The sequence below is a fragment of the Chiroxiphia lanceolata genome, chromosome 1 (genome assembly GCF_009829145.1).
Source record: "Chiroxiphia lanceolata isolate bChiLan1 chromosome 1, bChiLan1.pri, whole genome shotgun sequence".
Lineage (NCBI taxonomy): Eukaryota > Metazoa > Chordata > Aves > Passeriformes > Pipridae > Chiroxiphia > Chiroxiphia lanceolata.
In genome coordinates this window covers 112416979-112435420 of record NC_045637.1, presented here as the reverse complement: position 1 = coordinate 112435420, position 18442 = coordinate 112416979, and the positions used below count along the sequence as shown (strand labels likewise).

The 18442-nt window shown below is 43.3% G+C and overlaps 2 protein-coding genes across 7 annotated transcripts in view; one reads left to right on the top strand and one right to left on the bottom strand.

The window, feature by feature from the left end:
* The window catches only part of SH3BP5 (SH3 domain binding protein 5), a 52708-nt gene extending 39697 nt beyond the window's left edge, over positions 1 to 13011 (top strand). Inside the window, exons 5-9 of the mRNA XM_032696719.1 lie at positions 1378 to 1508; positions 5626 to 5668; positions 7620 to 7839; positions 10870 to 11130; positions 11782 to 13011. Coding sequence (XP_032552610.1) covers positions 1378 to 1508; positions 5626 to 5668; positions 7620 to 7839; positions 10870 to 11130; positions 11782 to 11963 — 837 coding nt within the window. The 3' untranslated portion in view covers positions 11964 to 13011. The remainder of the gene's footprint in view (positions 1 to 1377; positions 1509 to 5625; positions 5669 to 7619; positions 7840 to 10869; positions 11131 to 11781) is intronic.
* A 1354-nt stretch (positions 13012 to 14365) lies between these two features.
* CAPN7 (calpain 7) overlaps positions 14366 to 18442 on the bottom strand; it is a 33101-nt gene continuing 29024 nt past the window's right edge. For 5 of the 6 annotated variants that reach the window (XM_032696232.1, XM_032696365.1, XM_032696599.1 and 2 more), the window contains one exon: positions 14366 to 18378. In XM_032696232.1, coding sequence (XP_032552123.1) covers positions 18234 to 18378 — 145 coding nt within the window. In that variant the 3' untranslated portion in view covers positions 14366 to 18233. The remainder of the gene's footprint in view (positions 18379 to 18442) is intronic. The other variant, XR_004358517.1, reaches the window with a different exon arrangement.

The window sequence follows — 18442 nt, the reverse complement described above, 5'->3', positions numbered from 1 at the left end:
TCTCAAATTTGGACAATAAAAGTACCCTGGATAGAATTACTGGCAAAGCACGAGTATGGGACATCAACAGTGCAGCTAATGGAGAGACATTCACTTTTCCTGTTGCTTTTGTAGACTCCTGATTGCTGCAAAATGCCATGGCAGTGGGCATGTTTGTGAAGCTTTGAAGAAATGATGACTTGAAGAATTTATTAGCTTATGTGCAGGGCTGCAGCCTGACTGGCTGGGGAAGGTCCAGGCTGGCCGTGGAAAGCAGCTGACATGCTGGGCCTGGACTGCTGCACGTTAAGCATCTGCCTGTCCAGATAGAATCAGAGAATTGTTAAGGTTGGAAAAAACCTCTAAGATCATCGAGTCCAGCTATTAACCCAACACTGCCAAGTCCACCACTGAACCATGTCCCTAAGTGCGACGTCTGCAAGTCTTTTAAATACCTCCAGGGATCGTGACTCAACCACTTCCTTGGGCAGCCTGTTCCAATGCTTGACAGCCCTTTCAGTGAAGAAATTTTTCCTAATATCCAATCCAAACCTCCCCTGGTGCAACTTGAAGCCGTTTCCTCTTTCCTGTAGCTTGTTACTTGGGAGAAGTTGCTACAACTTCCTTTCAGGTAGTTAGAGAGAGCAGTAAGATGCCCCCCTGAGCCTCCTTTCCCGATCTCCCACAGCTACTTCTCATAAGACTTGTGCTCCAGACCCTTCACTACCTTTGTTGCCCTTCACTGGACATGCTCCAGCACCTCAATGACTTGATACATTAGGATAGTGGTCTGGTCATCATGGTACGTCTGCTGGTTTGCATGATAGGGGTGTCAGCTCAGGGCTCCAACCTCTGCATTTTCAATGTTGAAACTGTGATTTGAGGCTGGCCAGCTGTTTTAAGAGAACCATCTTGGACATACTGTTTTCCAGTGTTTTAGGCTGAGTCTTTCCTCTGCTCAGCCCTTTCTGGAGGGATGGGACTGCAGCCAGGGGCTGAGCAACCTGCCAGCTCTCCTCTGGGAAGGCCAGGCTCCTGTGAGAGAAGTAAGAGGGAACAGAAATGTAACTGGGTGACTTCTGCTAGCGCTGCTCCACTCGTGAATATCTAACTTGGTTTAAAAAATGGATTATCTCAAAATTTGAGGCTCTTCTTAAACTTCCTGTAGGAGATATTATGTGAGAAGCTGCAACACCTCTGTCATAATAACACATAATAACAGTGGTTGCAAATCTGACATATTGCTGCTCTTTTCACAGAAGATTTTTAAGAAGGTTCATTGAAAGTAATTTTTTTCTATACTCTCCTGACATGAGCTGATTGGAGAGATTATGAAGTTGCTGTTAAGAAATGAAGCACTGTGTCTTGCCATTCAACCTGTTTCTTTCCCTCTTGAAGGTCATGGAGGCAGAACACACCAAAACAAGAAGTGAGTTGGTTCACAAGGAGACTGCAGCCAAATACAATGCTGCCATGGGAAGGATGAAACAACTGGAGAAGAAGCTGAAAAGAACCATCAATAAATCAAAGTATGTTTTACATCTAGAGATGAATTTATTGGTGAAATCTGTTTGGGGGAAATATCGATTCTGTGGGGTTTTTTGAACTTGTGAAAGGGTATTGCTCTTTGGGCTCCTGTCTGCATGGAGCAGCCTCACAGCACAATTGGTACTGGTATTTGTCTTTGCATTTGTTGTCCTTCTAAGTGTCTTTTGAAAAAACTGATTTGATAAACTAGTGAACTATGTGGGATAAGAAACCTTTCCTGGGTGGAATCTTGGTCTTGTTCTAGTGCATTGAATCCTTAGGTGGCACATGACTTGAGAAACAGGCCCATGGCATCCACACAGACGCTGTCTGCAGAGCAGCATGGCTCTGTGTGTAGGTGTTTTGCAGCTTAGGATTGTTTGCAGTTTAGTTCTTATTTTTAGTTAGGAGAGCAACAAAGCAAGTGACAGAAGCCTGAAAGGTGTGAGACTGCACTGGTGTAGTGTGCTGTACATCAGACTTGTTTACTTCCTGATGCTGCCGTGGCAAAGCTGTATGAGAGCTGTTCTTGGGGAGGGAAACACACTTCAGAGGGCATAGCTAAGCAGCATAAGTGTCATTAGTAATTGTATCTGCATTTGATGTACATTTGCTCTGTAGCAGAGAAGTGAAACAGCTTTTTGCTCAGAACCTGTTTAAAATTTTGGCCCTGCTTATAACCAATTCTTAATCTTCTTTATATTTCACAGCCTTTTTTTTTTTTTTTTACATTTCCAGACTGTAGCTTGTCTAAACAATCTGCTTGCTGTATTTAGCTTTTAATCCCTCCATCTAAAAATGACTTTTTGGTGAAATCGGTCAACAAAAAAATCTATTTTGATTGGTGTTTGCTCAATTCCAGAGAGAATTAGCATTCTCAAGCAAGATTAAAGCAAGTTTGCTGAAATGGTATAGCAGCTTGACTTCCTAGAATGAGCTCTATGCTGTTTGTTTAGCGCTGCACAGGGACTGTGAAAACCATCATCAGATCACTAAGTGACAGATTCCTCTGGATGAGAGCAATATCTGAGAAGTGCTTTGGCTGCTAGGAGTTCCTTCCTTACAATAAGATTTAAAATAAAAGCCCTGATTAAGTTGTCAGTGGGGTCCTACATAGCTTTTTATAGCCACCATAGTGTGCAGTCTGATGCCCCAGCTGCCTCTTGTGTGATTTGCTTCTGAGTCTTCATTTCCTTGCTGAAACTACCCTCAGAGGGGTGTTGTCTTGTGTCATTCTCCTCAGGACAAGCTGCTTTTCACCTGTGTGGAAGAATTCCAGCGTATGCCTTCATCTCACATTAGGGCTGACTGCAGTTTATACCACCTATATAGGGTGTTTTGGAGACCCTTTAATAAGGGGTGTACAGAAATGCCACTTCTAACCTAGTATTGAAGTGGAAGACGCCTGATGGCACAAACAGTCACGGATGTATTTGAAGTCACGCTACATAGGGATGTTGGAAAGGTCAGTTGTCTCTCAGCATTGCAGTTTTCCTGTAGAGGAAAATTGAAACTGAGCTGAAAACATCAGTGCTGTCAAGTGGCTACATAAAGTGGGAAATGAGGCTCCTGAACTTGCAGCTGTTTGTATTTTAGGGTGTTGCTGGCTAGTAGCTGCTTTTCAGGAAGGATATAACACCAGCATCCTGCTCTGACCTTCTCCCTGGGTGGTTTGGGAGCGCTGGCTGTAATGCTTGGGTCTTTCAGGTACACTTGTCCATTGTCTCTCACTGTAAACTTGTGGATAGACATGCTTAAATGAGTTGCTCTCTTTCAAGAAAAAGTTAATTGCATTTGCTCCCCACTTCAGTCTGGATTAAGATGCTTAAAGCATTACTGTTTTGAAAGTAAGACTGGGACAGCCTAGAGAAAAGTAATTTAGATGATTTGCTGTATAAAGTTGATGAGCAAAGGATTATTGGATAGTTTTGTTTTGGTTTTGCTTTTAATTTTGTTTCTGGGTGCTTACTTGCTTGTAAGCTATGAGTGTGCATATGGCTGCACTTTCTTAACAGTCCCCAGATCTTCTGGCTCAGTGCCTCTGAGCTGTAGGATAATGAACTTGCCTGTGTTAGCTGGTTTTTGGAAGTCACTTTCTGCTCCGGTGACTTGGGCAAAGTGCCTTGCGCTCCTCCTCTCATCTACTTAAAAAGCGCTTTGACTGTGCAATGCCCTGGACTTGGACAACTCCTGATGTAGGACACTGATTGCATCAGTGAAGGATTCGCCCGCCCTGCTGAGTTACGGACAAGCTTTCAGCAGTTACGGGGCCGTGGACGTAAGGGGATGAAGTGACCCAAGGAGATGTGGGTCCCTACCCTTCCAGCACACTGTTTTCTGCTGGCATCAGATGCCTGGCTGTGTGTCAGCAATGAGTGAGCAAGAGTGCTTATGTATGAGCTCCTGCATGTCAGCCTGTTGGCATCCTTCCTGTGACTTAGGTGGCATTTTTCTTACCTGTTATAAGTAAACATGCTTGCTCATATGTGCACATATATGTATTTGTGTGTAAACACACACACATACGCATATACGTATTGATTTTTTTTCACACCATGCAAACACACCTGTGCTTGTGGCTGATAGAGAGGGGACTTTACCCCCAGGCTTTTGTGGAAGCTTCTGGAAGGTTAGGACTGAAGCCTGGTTGTTCCCTCTCAATTGGTGCCAGGGTAAGGAAGGAAGAGGATCAGGTTATTTGAGGTGAATGGGTTTCTCTGTTTTCCCTGTACATGTTTCCCTACAACACTCTTCTGTCAGAGTCTATGGCTTCTCATTGCTTTGGGGTATGGCTGTAGGAGTCCTTTATCTGTTGGATCCAAACTCTCAACTACAGTGTTTTATCCTGCCTGGCAGGTGCATCTGTGTAGCCTTTGGCAGGGTTATGTCCCAGTGAGGAAAGGCAGAGATACAGTTTGACTGGATCAGTGTCCCTGGAAACATCGAGACTTGGCTGTGTGCTCCTACTGATGGTGGGGGGGCTGATTAAAAGTATCAGAGATGGAAATGACCTACTCTTGGGGAAACACAACTCAGTTATTTTGTGTGTGACTGTGTAGTGAATTCAACCCTTCAAAGAATATAGGATCAGAAAGCCACAGTTCTGCACTCCTGAATTCTAGTGCACAGTCCAAAATGCAACTGCAGTAGGACTTGCAGCTCTGAAGAGGCTTGCTGTCAGGGTAGAAACATGACAAAGGTAGTTGACATTCTATTTCATGTAAAACCATATCTGATTGTTTATCTCTCCCCTAATTTCCAGCTTCTGAGAGATGAGGAAGGTAGTGAGCTCTGCTAAAAAATCAGGGCTTTTGTTTGTTTGGGGGTTTTTTTTTGGGTTTTTTTATGTGTTTGTTGTTTTTTGTTTGGTTTTGGTTTTGGTTTTTTTTTTCCTCCTCGGTGTTGTATCAGATGATATTGGCTTGTGGGCTTCAAATCTTTGAAGCTGGAATGTGATTTCTAGGCTTTGTACTACCCCTCTTATACCCCTGTCCTCCTGCAGCCTTATAAGCAAATTTTGTTGTCTTTTTGTCGTCAGAGGTAGGAAACAGACCGGGTGTGACACTGTGTTCTGTGTCCGAGCAAAATGTTTGAGTGCTGTGCAGCATGAGGGAAGCGCCTGGTGGGCTGCTGATGGGAAGTGCTGTGCCCTTGTATGTGGTGCTCTGACCTCCCTTCATCCCCTTGCCTTCACTGAAAAACCCAAGAACTGTGCCTTCAACCCCCACATCTGAACCCAGGGAAATCCAATGTTTACCTTCTTTGGGGAATTTACATGTGCTGTGGGCTGCTCAGAAAATGGGTACAGAGAGGATGCCTACGCCTGAAGCTGGATGCTCCATTTAAGTATCTTGCAGAATCTAGGCCTGAAGGAATTGTGCTGTCAACTCCAAAAACTGGAATTTTAAAGTTTTTATTTAGGTCAAAAGACCCACGAGAAATAGAAAGAGCAAGACATTGAGAGCACGCGTAGGTGTCCTATCATCTAGATAGTGGTCTCTTGGGGTTACAGTGATACACGAAATAGCTGTGTTAGTGCTACAAAGAGAGCAACTCCCACTCCAGTACTCTGCATTCAGTCCCAGTGATTGTAAACAATTATTCTTTGTTTTTCCACAGGCCTTATTTTGAACTCAAGGCAAAGTACTATGTCCAACTAGAGGTACGTATGTAATTCAGATCCATCTGAAACTCTTTACTGCTTATGGTAAATACTGAAATTACATCTGAAGTGCTCTGACAACTGTGTTGTGTTTCTGCAAAAAAACAATTCAAAACCTCTTGAGCAATTTGCTAAGCACATTTTAAAGATAAAAGACTAAGAGAGGCTTTGTTTCCTTGTGTGAAATCAGAGTGTTCAAACCCTGCTACTTGCTGCCAGAACCAAACAAATACAGTTTGGCTGTGTTTATTTCTTGTAGTTTAATGTGTCTGGTGTTTATTTGTTTGTTGTGGGTTTTTGTTTCATTTTTTCCCCTATTGTTTTGTGCTTCAGACTGTTTAACTGTCCTTGAGGTGCTCTTTTATGTTTACTAGTTGGATCAATTAACAGAAGAAGTAACCTGCTTGTACTGCTCAAACATCATGCAGATGTGAATTTCTGATTGGGGGTTGGGATAAGTGAGATTTGTGATTTGGCTTGATAGCTTCCAGGGCTTTTTTTTTTTTTTTTTTTTTTTTTTGTAGTATCTTTGCACTTCATTCTGTGTGGTGCAATAGTGTCTGGTCAGTGCTTGGGCATAGCACATGCCTCGCAAGGCACAGTGGCCCTGGAGTGGGCATGGCACTTGTTCATGGAATGGTACTCCCTGCTATTACAGCCCTTAGTCTTGGAGCTGCCAGGGCAGGGAGAGCAAAGTAGCCCTACAAATTCAAGTGCAAGAATCACTCTCTTTCTACTTGAGTGACTTTTGCTGCATATGGCCCCCAAAACAAGGAGGCTGGCTCTTCTGAGTTGAAGGGTAGTGGCTGGTGCTGTAGTTGTGTATGATGTGCACAGGGTTTAAGTGGAGCATGTTGCCTCTCACTGTTGGCCATGGGTGCAGGAAGGCTCCAGTGGGGTGCTAGGTCAGTAGGAGCCTAGCTAGAAGATTCCCATTTCTTGCCTGGGATGCAATGCATGTCCCACATCTCTTTTGTGAGCCCTTCCCTGGGCTGCCTGAGATGCAACAGCTCTTTGTAAGCCTTGGAGACTCTGGTAAACACCTTTTTCTTGCCGGGATCCAGGCTTGGATGCCCTCTGCTGCTGTCTTGCTTGCCTGTGTAGCTGTGGTCAGCAGCTGTTGCTGCACAGAGCTGAACCCTTGCCTGCTGGGTGCCAGCCCAATAATCCCTTCTGGCTGGAGGCCTCTTTTGAGAAATACCCTTTTTCCCCTGTTGCTTCTCCATGGCAGTAGCTCAGTGCCCTCGTGCAACAAGGTGATTGTGTAAAATGTAATACAAAAGACAGCACAGACTGCTTTTAATGTACAATATAAAGTGTTGAGACAGCCACAGACACACAAGCAGTGTTTTCCCTTTGGGAAACAGGGGGTACAACACTTTTGCCCTTGCTCTAGAGTGATGTTTGTGCCTGGGGACACAGAAACTGCTGTATTATAGCTGTCAGGGTGTGACGCTTGCCGCTTTCTGCTCTTAAGGTTTAGTGACCAGAAATGATGGGTTTGGTGCTCAGTGGAGAGTGTGGCTTAGTCCCCTCAGGGGTGATCCCCAGCCTTGCTGTGCCCTGCAGACAGGGGCTGTCAGTAAACCTTAGGGGTGGTTCAAGAATAAGCAATGACATTCTGTTGAGAGCTGCATTCCTATGAGAGATCCTGCACATGAACTGAGTGGGGGCCCTGCTCTGTGCTCAGCCAGGGGCAATTACCACACTGCAGAGGCAGTCCCAGCCCTTGGCTCCTGTGGATTGCCTTGCTGTTGTCTCCTTCACAAGTGTCACTGCCTGTGCTAGGGTGCTTTTGAATTCCAAACTGTCCCATCCCCTAGATGGTATCTAGCCCTGGTTTGTGCCAGCTTGCCTGTGCAGAGCCAAGTCCCCTGGACACATAACAGGGAACTGCGTGCTGTGCGTTGTTCACAGTGAAAGTCCGTCTAATACCTGTCTTCCTTGTTAGCAACTGAAGAAAACGGTGGATGACCTGCAGGCAAAGCTGGCCCTGGCAAAGGGAGAGTATAAGACTGCCTTGAAAAATCTGGAGATGATCTCAGATGAGATTCATGAGAGGAGAAGGTCCACTGCTATGGGGCCCAGAGGATGTGGCGTGGGTGCTGAAGGGAGCAATACCTCTGTGGAAGACCTGTCAGCAAGTAAACCGGAGTCTGACACCATCTCCAGTGAGTACAGAGCACTGCTGTGCTTCAGAATATCCCATGGGCATCGTAAGAAATGCTAAGATTAGGATTGCTCTGCGTATTCTGCAGTTTTGAAATTTGCTGGCTGTTGTGGGACTGTGGCTAAGTTGTTATGCTTCTTGTTATTACAGAAGTTGATTACATTCTTTTACAACCAGTTTTCAAGGGGAAGGGTTATGAGTTGAAGTGCATCAGCTGTTCTCATAGCATCACTGTTGTTTTTTGTACAGTGCTGTATGAAAGGAGCAAAATTTAACACACTTCAGAGCATTTTTAAGCCAATGATGCTGCCGTTGGTGACTTGACTGAGGTGCTCTCAGGCTGTCACAGATCATTCAGCCAGGTTGCTGAAGTGGCAGTGCTGTTTGGAAACAGACCTTTTGGATCAAGTGCTTGTCTTCCAGTGCTGGGCCTGTGGCAGAGGAACTAAAGGTGCAGCTGCAGCACTACAGAAAGGTGTGATGCTTGCACAGAAGCGTATAAGGATAAGCTCCTTCGCACTGCAGGGTCTTCTGCCAAGATGTGATTTCAGCAGAGCATGTGTGCTGCGAACAAGGGAAGTGAAGAAGCAGCAGTATGCTGATGCACTGTGCTGAGGGGCTCTGTATAAGATGGGTGGCAGCAGCAAGCTCCAGACAAGCTCCAGGCAAGCTAGGTAACCTCTGCTTTCCGGTGGTACGTGGGGACCTTGTGTTGCAAAGCCTGTTGTACTGAGAGTTTGCGTTTATCCTGGCTCTGGGTGAAAGTGGATAGATGGCCATTGCATGTAGCCTACTTTTGCCTCCCTCCTGGACGCTTTCTCCAATTCTTGATGCAGAAAGTCTTTTTCTGCTGCCCAGTCCCACAAATTCCAATTTAATTTGTATTTCAGCTCCATTTCTGCAGGGAAAAGTCTAGGTCAGGATTGCAGGAGTTCATAATTGCACAACCGTGGTGCCCAAAGGCAGAAAATGCAGTTTCCCCATAGACACTGGTGCATACTCGCACTGAGGTCTTACAGGTCTGTGGTACAGCCTATCTGTGCCATGGGAGCTGGGAGGCAGCTCTGGGCTGGTGCTTGACCTCTGCACTGGCAGGACTTCTTGCATGATGTGTTGAAGCTCTCAACTCAGTACTGTGCAGCTGGGACCTTTCCGAGTTTGGCAGCAATTGCCTCTTTGGATACCTGCAAGTCCCCCCTCCTCATGCAGAAGGCCTTCTTTCTGAAAGGCTTAGCTTAACTGTGTTAAGGTTTTCTTGTGCTGAAGGAGTTCAGAGGCCTGGGATATAGGGGCAGAAAGAGCCAGAAAAACTAAAGTTAATTCAGTTGCTGGCTCTCCTGGTCACTGCTGAGGCTGTAGGCAAGGACCGGCAGCATGGGCTCATCCCTCTCTTTTAATTGCACAATCTGATATAGGTGGAAGGACTTCAGGTTGTGTCTAGTGCCAACACAACTGGGTTACAACAGGGCAGGACTAGCAGTGTGCCAGACTTAGTAACTAAAATAGCCTGGATGAGTTATGTAATGTGTAGGGAGGTTTCCACCAAGGTCCTTTTATATCTTGATTTCTGCCTGCCGGAGTTGAATAAAACACCTTGTCATCAGCAAGAGTTTCTTGGCCCTTGCAGATGCTCCCGTGTTTTACAGTAAGTTTAGATGGTGAAAAATAAGCTACAGTTTGAGCTGTGCTGCTTGTAGACTGGCTGATGTCAGTGCTTCTTGTCAAGTAGAGGACTCTCTAATTGGAAACGTCTTTTTTTCCCCACCTTTCTTTGCTTTCACCCCCTGCAAAGTTATCTGTATTGCTCACCATATATTGATAAAATACAGCAAGTTGAGAAGGCCACTCCGCAGTCTTGTATTTAACATCATTAAAAATAAAGCACAAAACCACAAGAAAAACTGTCTCTGAGCTCAAAGTGCCCTAGAGGGGGCTCAGGAAGGTGAATAATGCTGTTATCCATTTTATGTTTGAAGCCTTTTAGGTCAATTCTGCAATGTGTAAGTACAGTTCTGCAATTTGCAGATCCAGCAGAAAGAGGCTGAACATCTCGGCAGTAACCGTATTGGTGGCTGCCTCTGTTGGCACTTTTGTGTCCGAGTGGTGCATGTGAGCCCTGGGCTGCTGGGCTAACAGAAGAACTACTTTGAAACTTCTCCTTTGAGCTGTTTTGTTAATGCTGCTGCTTTGCTTCTGCTGCTCTTCCAAGGCGGTTCTGAGCCTCACTAGCAATGGTGGGAATCAGAAGGAGACGGAATTGAAGATAACCTCAGATCACTGGACATGTCTTGCTCTCTGTAGGACATCTTCAGGCCAGTGTGATTCCAGCACACACTTCTCTTGTGGAGAGTCTGATGCACGTAAAGGACCTTCTGATCCCAGCGGGACTACTTGTGTGCGAAAGTCTTTGGTTCATAGGTCCCCATCCTGCAGTGAGCCATGTCTGAAGTGTGTTGAATTTTAGCAAAATGTACACCCCTGTGTTGCACAAAATGGAATCTTCTTTAACGGGTTTCTCCTCTGGTTGCTAATAAGGACCCTGCAGCTTAATCCAGACAGCTTGGAACTGGTTTGCTTTAATTAGAACTCAGATTTGAGCAAATATGATCAGGGAAAAGAATATATGTGGGTGGGTTTTTTTTTTTAATTTGATGTTGCTTGGTGATCCTCATCCAAAAAGAGATCTTGGGAGTTTGTGCTGGATTTTAACTGCAGGTGCGTGAAGATAAGGTGGAAGCAATCTGCCCTGGGACCTATATCTTTCTAATTAGTGCCTTAAATAACCAGGACTCTGTGCTAGGATCATGATGCTGGGTGAGGCAGACACAGGGGATTAGGCCCTGGCCTAACTTGTGTAGTGAAGACCACGAGAGCACAAGACCAGCTGGGCAGGGGGAGCAGGGCCAGTAAAAATCCAAGAGCTTCTTGGCACGAGGAGCAGTAGAAGATGGAAACCTGAGAAACTGCCTGTGCTTGTGAAGGTGCAAGAGAGAGGGCACAGTTACTAACTGGAATTCTCTGAACATTGCAGTGGCTTCAGAAGTGTTTGAGGATGATAATGGCAGTAGTTTTGTATCCGAAGAAGATTCAGAAACTCAGTCAGTATCCAGCTTCAGCTCTGGTCCTACAAGTCCCTGTGAGGTGCCCACTCAGTTTCCTCCTGCGACACGACCTGGAAGCCTGGATCTGCCCAGCCCCGTATCCCTCTCTGAGTTCGGGATGATCTTTCCTGTCCTCGGCCCCCGAAGCGAATGCAGCGGGGCGTCCTCCCCCGAGTGCGAAGCTGAAAGAGGTATGCACAGCTGGATACGCCCTGGGCCAATGTTTTTCAGTCTTATAAAGGGAGCAGGAAAACCTTCTCAGCTCCCCTAGGTGTGTGCCAGCTCACTGAGCTCTGACCCACTGGCCTCTTCCTTGGGGAAGGCAGTTCTTGAAGGCCCCTTGTCTCAAAGTTAACAGTGACATCTAAAGCATTTTAATTATTGTTCTCCTGGCTGGAAATGTTCCCCAGTTCTGTCTTAGTGGAGGGGGTGGAGGTTTCTCACGAAGTAAGTGTTCAGTGGGATTCTGATGGTACGTTTATTTGAAGGAAAATCTGAATTCATTTATTTATTTTTTTTAAAATTATTGTCTCGCTTGCTGAAAATCTTGCTTTCCAGGGGAAAAAAAAAAAAGCCTTCACAAAAAATAATGTGCCAAAAGGAACCTCTTGCAGACTCTGCCAGCCCTAGCTGACTAATTCAGACTAAAGGATTACCATCACTCTTGTGTGCTCCAGCCTAAAGCTGTGTTGATTAATTTGCTGATGCAGTGCACAAGCAACATTTTGCTCCTGCTCCTGTAATTTTTGCTCGCTTTGGCAAAGGAAACTGCAGAGATGCTTGAAGCTTAACTTGCAGAATGAAATCTGGGTTTAACATCCAGTTTAATCCTTTCTTTGCAGGGGACAGGGCAGAAGGGGCTGAGAACAAGACGAGCGACAGAGTGAACAAGAATAGGAGCAGCACCAGGAGCAGCTCCACTGAAGGGCTGACTTTGGATAACCGAATGAAGCAGCTCTCCCTTCAGTGCATGAAAATCAAGGAGGGAATATGTGCGGGCAGAAAAGCTGCCCAGATTGGCTGAGTCCTTCTTGTGCCCTGTCCTGATTAATGGGAGTCTAAATATTTATACATGAACTTCTAAGTGTTTGAAGAACGTTGTGCCAATAATATATGCCAAATCTTAAGCGTTTACTCTGAGAATTTAAAAATGCACTAAGAAGTTTAATTGATGTGGAGGGCTGAAGTTTTTATTCAGTAAACCCTTTGTAGGCCTGACGAGTTATCAAATGTTTAAGCTGTGCTCATATTTCACAGACTTTGTAAATTGTTTTGTAGCAGCCTGGCTGAAGCAATAACTAGTAATGTTCCCGTGTAAATTCATGCCAGTCGGGGGTCTGAAATTCAAGCCAGACATTTGCAGAAAGCGGTTTGGCTTCGGTTTTGTAGAATGAAATGCTCTTTAGATACAGCTGATCTCTTGAGTACAAGTGGCATATTCTTTAAACATCTGTATTTGTCTGTATTATGCTGAAACTGTAGAAATATTTTGTATACAGGAAAGCTGTTGCATGTGTGGGGTCTGAAAGCCTTCACTCTTCCCTTGGTGCTCACAGAAAGGATAAAATGAGTCATGCCTATAAAAGCCTATAAAACAGACAGATGACAGAAAGGGGATGGTAATGCTCAGCAGAGGTAGGCCCTTTCTAGACACCTTCCCGAGTCTGGCTTGGACTCTGTGGGTGATTCCAGTGACCAAAAAGAGTTGATTGGCCCCTTGCCCTTCCCCTCCCCTGAGAAGTGAAGTATTATTTTTCAGCACTTTAAGTGTTTGGGGTTTTTTTTCCCTCAAAAATGGGAGTCATAGATGTTTTCCAGACAGCTATGATAAGGGATTCACCCTTGAAATATGCATGAAGAAAAGGAATTGCCAGTGTAGATTGACAATGTGTTCTTAAGCTTCTCCGTAGGTTGTACTGTGTGGGGGTTTATAACTGTTAAAGGGACTTGGGATTTTAGTATGCCCTAGAGAAAGTGTTCAATAAAACTAGAAAGGGCACGGGAATGTTTTGACAGCAGCTGTTAGACAGTAGTAGTGTCTGATAATTATGCTAATAAGTGGTAGTAAAAAAGTCCTAGGACTCTTCAGTTTTGGTGACTAAGCATTTCTGAAAGCACCATTTTATCTAAAATGTCAGTTTATATTGTTAATTTGATGGGAATTTTAGTATTGCCCAAAGTATTTTCTATTCTATGTTTTTGCAGTCCTGTTGTATTTCATCCCTGCCACAGCTTGTGTATCTATTCTCAAAGTTAATGTAAAATTCTTCACACTACAGTAAACATTTTTGTTTTCCACATTTTGAGTCTGTGCAAGTGAAGTTTATCCAAAGCTCTAGGAACTGAATCTTCTTGTGCAGCAAGTTTAGTCTCCAAATATCCACTTCCAGCTGAAGACTGCAGGCTGGAGTAACTCTGGTATTATCATCATTGAGGTACATGTTGCCTCCTTCCAGTTTCCTGAGTCTCTGCATATGTGATTCACTTTTTATTCTGAACTGTGCCACAAGACCAGAGCTTTAGTCAGGTTTTCCAAAATTCCTTAGTGTGCTGAAAGAGGGAGGTATTCTGTTACACAACACCTCTGTACCTAATGCTGCTGAAATTGGCTGTAAGGCCGTGCAGAATTGGAGGTAAAGAATCCTGTCTTCATAAAAAATAGATTCCACACATTATAACTGTTACGCTGTAGTAGCTTTAAACATTTATACGTTCACATCTTCCGAAGACTTGAAGGCTGAAATCTTCCATTGCCAGCAGCTCCTAGGCCCAAAAAGTGCTTAGGAAAGAGGTCTGTGGTTCCAACTTCTGATGTGACCATTACTTGGGGAAAAGCTGGGGTAGGCAGTTTTAAATGAAATGAAAAGCAGTAAGAAGTGCCACATTGCATTAAATGTTTTTACTTAAACTTTTGTAGCTGACCTATTGTCTGTGCTGTATTCAGTTAGAAAAATTTGAAGAGGTATTTGTGGTTGAATCTTACTTTTGCAGACCTCCCAGTCAACGCCGGTTACATTTTCCTAGGTTGTCTGGATGGTTTTTGGTGGTGATTTTTTTTTTCCTTTTTTTTTTTTTAACCTCTCTTGCTATTGCATTTCCTCTCATTTTGCCAGTTCTGACTAGAAACCCAAACTCCCTGCACTTAGGCAACAAATTAGTTTGTGCTCCATCAGGATATAAAAATAGTTGTGTGTGCACTGCCTTGCTATGTCCTGATTGGGTTCAGCTCCAAGCAGGGTAAAACCACTGATGAGGAAGAACAAAAGTGCGTGGAACCCACCCTGCCCTTACTTTTACACCACACTTCCATGAGATTTGTTGAAAGACCATGCTGCAGCCTTCTTCCTTTGGTGACCTCCAGACTTAGCAGGTAAATCACCCTTCAAACACACAAGCAAACAGGCACAACTGTGTGTCTATAATAAATTAATGGAAAACTCATTTTATTTTAAACTTCATAAAAGCCATAATTATAAATATGACAGACTTTTAAATGAACAAACATTGCTATGGATTACAAGCAAATGAACAAGCTTTTTCCAGTTACTTTTCTGTTGGAGCTCTTAATGGATTCTGAAGTGTAACATGATGGTAGCTGCCTCCATGGGTATAAAAATAAGCCTCTGCTGTATCAAAGTATACGTGATCACTTCAGCTGCCCTGATATGAGAATGTATGAAGCAAATGTTAACCTAGGAATTCTGCTTCTCTTTGGTATTGTCAAACAATTTAAATGTCCTTTTTGAAACAATGAAAACATCTACTATATGTACACAAACTTAATTCTAAATAGCTGGCTGTTCAAACACCACGGAGATTGTGTGGTTAAGTGCATAATTACTGTACAAAATAGTTACAGGACGCTTGCAGTGTCATGGGGCAGATGGGATAGAAGCTGTTGATACTGTTCATCCATGGTACTACCTCTCACTGAGTCTGAAAATAAGGGATTGGATTAACCAATGTCTAACCTGTGTCTTCCTGAAAAAAAATAAACTAGGAGGGGTGTCTCAACCTGAGCTATAAACAGCAGCATCATGGGGTCTTGTATGGAGCTTTAAAGTAGCATTTTTAAAGGAATACACAGAAAAGGCTTTGCAATGCATAAGTAAAGAGAACGTTAAAACTTCTGAAGAGGCTATATCCAGTTATTCCTCTGCACTGCTGACAGAGAATTAAAAGTCATTTCTTTGTAGCAGTCTTCCCTTAATGAATCAGAAAATGTGTAAATCCTCTTAAAATCCCTTACAGCAACTGGCCTCCATTTCATCAGTTACCCCCTCATCTGTGGCTCTAGCCATAGTTCAGAACTGTGTGACAATCAACTTAGGAATGCAGAATGCTTGCTGAGGCCTTGTATTTCGATGTTTAAAAGCTTGAATTGTATGTTTAGAGGCAGAGAAGACTTAAGGATCAAGAGGTGCATGACTGTCTAACTGGAAGTAAAATAACAAATACCTCTGTTGGGCAGCTATTTAAATTTTTGCATGCACAGGTCTTATTCCTTTCCAGAAGTCTTGCTGCATAACCCAGCACCTCATGTTCTCGGTCATGGATCAAAAAATGGTATAGGGGAAAGAAAAGCTTAACTTAGACTGTGGCCTGAAGGTTGTCTTAAAATCTTCACTTTCCAATAATTTTTCCAGATTTATTTGTGGAAAAAATATTAAAGTATATATTTGACAGAAGATATTAAAGCAAATCATAAACGCTTACACTAACATTTTTTCCTAAGACAAAATGGCAAGAAAACTTCATTGCAAAATCAATTTGCCACAACCAGAATTTGTAGACTGGAATTTATAAGAATATTTTGTAGTTCCTCTTAAATAGTCCACCTGCGTGTTCTGTCCTATATTTAAAGGAAATGCACAGTGATGGCATTCTAGTAGCCTATGCAGGTGCAATATTTGAACAGGATTTGTTTTATATTAATAAGATTGACACTTGTCTCCATTTATGTATGGGATTTAAGATAAGCCAAATCCCCTGTCTGTTCTGTATATGTAAGAAATATCAGCACATCCTGTTTGGGACAGGATACTTTGTCCTTAATGCCAGACAGTGAGTACATTTCTTGCTTGTAGTTCAGTTTAGTTTTAGTTCAGCACAGTATGGAAGCTGAGCCTTATGCTCGTTTCATGAAGCATAAGCTTGGCAGTAGCTTGTGCTCAGGGGAAAAAAGAAAGAAAAACTCCTTCCTGCCGAGTAGAAACCAACTACTGAAGAACAACAACAGATTTTACTGTAGGCAAGTCTACCAGCTTGATCTCAAACAGCAGAGTATGTGCAAGAACTTGGTACTGAAAGCTGGCAGTTCTGGCATCTGCATTTTGTACTGCCAAAAAGATACTCAGTTGGGACTTCCTAACTACCTCTAACGTCACAGGTGATAAGATACATGCAGGACTCCATGCGATTCTGGTTTAGTGTGAGCTGAAAACTTCACAGAAATCTGCAGGGAAAATGTGAGCTGAATGAACTTTTCATTTTGTAAGGATGAAGCAGTCCTTGACCCATACTTCAGAAGCCAAGGGGTAACTACAATGAACCTAATCTGTTTCTTTGCTCAGCTTGTGCCCATGCAGAAACTTCCCTGCAAAAGAAGGTAAGTCACACTGTGACAAACCTGTCCCAAATTTCCTATCCCAGATGGCTTTTGAGAGAACTGCAGTCAGAAGGACATATTTTCAAAGGCATGAGCTATCAGTGCCCTTTCAACACTAGACACTTGTTAAGCAGCTGTCTGATGAAGGAAACGAAACAAAAGAATCTTGTACTTTCTGGAGAGGACTAATAGCAGATCTCTGTGGGAGTAATTTTAGCCCACAGATATTTCTGGTGCTCCTGTAGAATGTGTGCTCAGTTTCCCAATGGCCAAGTGACACCTGTGCTCTAAAGCAAGATTTAAATGCTACCTGTTTTGATTGGAAAACTGGCAAACTAATGTGAATGGCAGCAAAATTCCTGTGGCTGTTTTAAAAACATCCTCTCCCCCAGCTGTCAAATATTATACATTTTGTAAAAAAGACAAAATTCAATGCATTTCAGGATCTGAGGCAGCTGGTATTAAATTGAAAACTTGGTTATCTTGAATCCTCTTTAGATACAATGTATATAGATCTAGAGGAGGAGCACATATAGGAGGCTTCTAGAAAAATCTCATTCTGCATTAATCCCACTTCCACTATTTTCTTAAAAACTCTAACCCTGCTTCTGTTGATGACAGTGGCCTAGTGCTCAATTCATCCACTGGTTTCAACTTACAAGGAAAAAAGTACCTTTTCAAAGATGCCTGGTATCATGGAATCAGCAAGTACATTCCCTGCAGCTGTGGTTTATTAGCAGGAGAGGCTTGACTATTCCTTCCCTATAGGCTGAATACTTATAAAGTGATGAAAATAAAACATTTCTTTGCTGGGTTTCTGATGGTGGGCAGTTTCCCATCTCCCCACCAGCAACTGAGACTGTGGGGATCTTCAGATGAAAATCTTTCACACCTGCTAAAGGAAGTCTATGCTGCATTCTCTATGCTGCTGCTGGATAACCCCCTGTCCTTACTGCTGATCAGGATCAAGCTAGGTCTGGCAGCTAGTAGGAAGAAAACCACAGAGAACCTTGTGCTGTTTTATGTACGAAAGTCACACAGATATGAACTAACAGTTCTCAAAGTACATGTAACATGAGCAAAGCTCTTAGAAATAGTTCCTTTACTCCTATATACATATTCCAGATAAGTTGGTGCATGGACTACTACATACTCAGCAGTAGTAAATTTACATTTAGAGGTGATAACCAGTTCAATGCTGAAAACATTCAAGATAGCAGCACAAATATGTAGTAAAAGCTATTTGGTCCTGAGACTGAATAAGCAGAAATACACAAGAATATTTTTTTCTTACATGTTTACTTTTAAGAATAAAATCTTTAACCCATATACCCTGTATTTTGGGAGAAGGGAATTTCAATGGTAGTTTTTCTCCTAATTCACTGGACTTTGATTCAAAGTGTGGGAAAATTGCAATAAATTGAGTTCTGCCGGTTCATTTGAATATATGCAGTTTAGCCTATTCCCAAGCCTGTTGAACAGTGCTCCCTCCAGTACCATAGCAGCAAACCCCACAGCTAACTGCCTACCACCAGTAAGTGGCAATCAGTGATTCCATGCTTTTGGCTATAACTTAGAATGTAATTTTCTTCTGTGCATATGTGTAGGAAGGGTTATTCACCTGTTCTCAGCCTGTAGGACAGATCAAAACCACCTCCTTCAACAGTACTGCACAGATATGTCTCCTCACTGCAGCTGGGACACCTTAAGAGGAGTAGTACTGTTAAAATCTAAGAAAAAAGGACCCTCTTGTTGAGGCAGGAATGTAGTGGGGATAATGTTGTAAACTCCAGCAAGTATGTTCTCCACTTCCAAGTAGCAAAATCCACACCTATGATAAAGGAAACTACCTGTTAGAAATAAGATCTGAAGTATTTCAAATTTCAATCTGTACA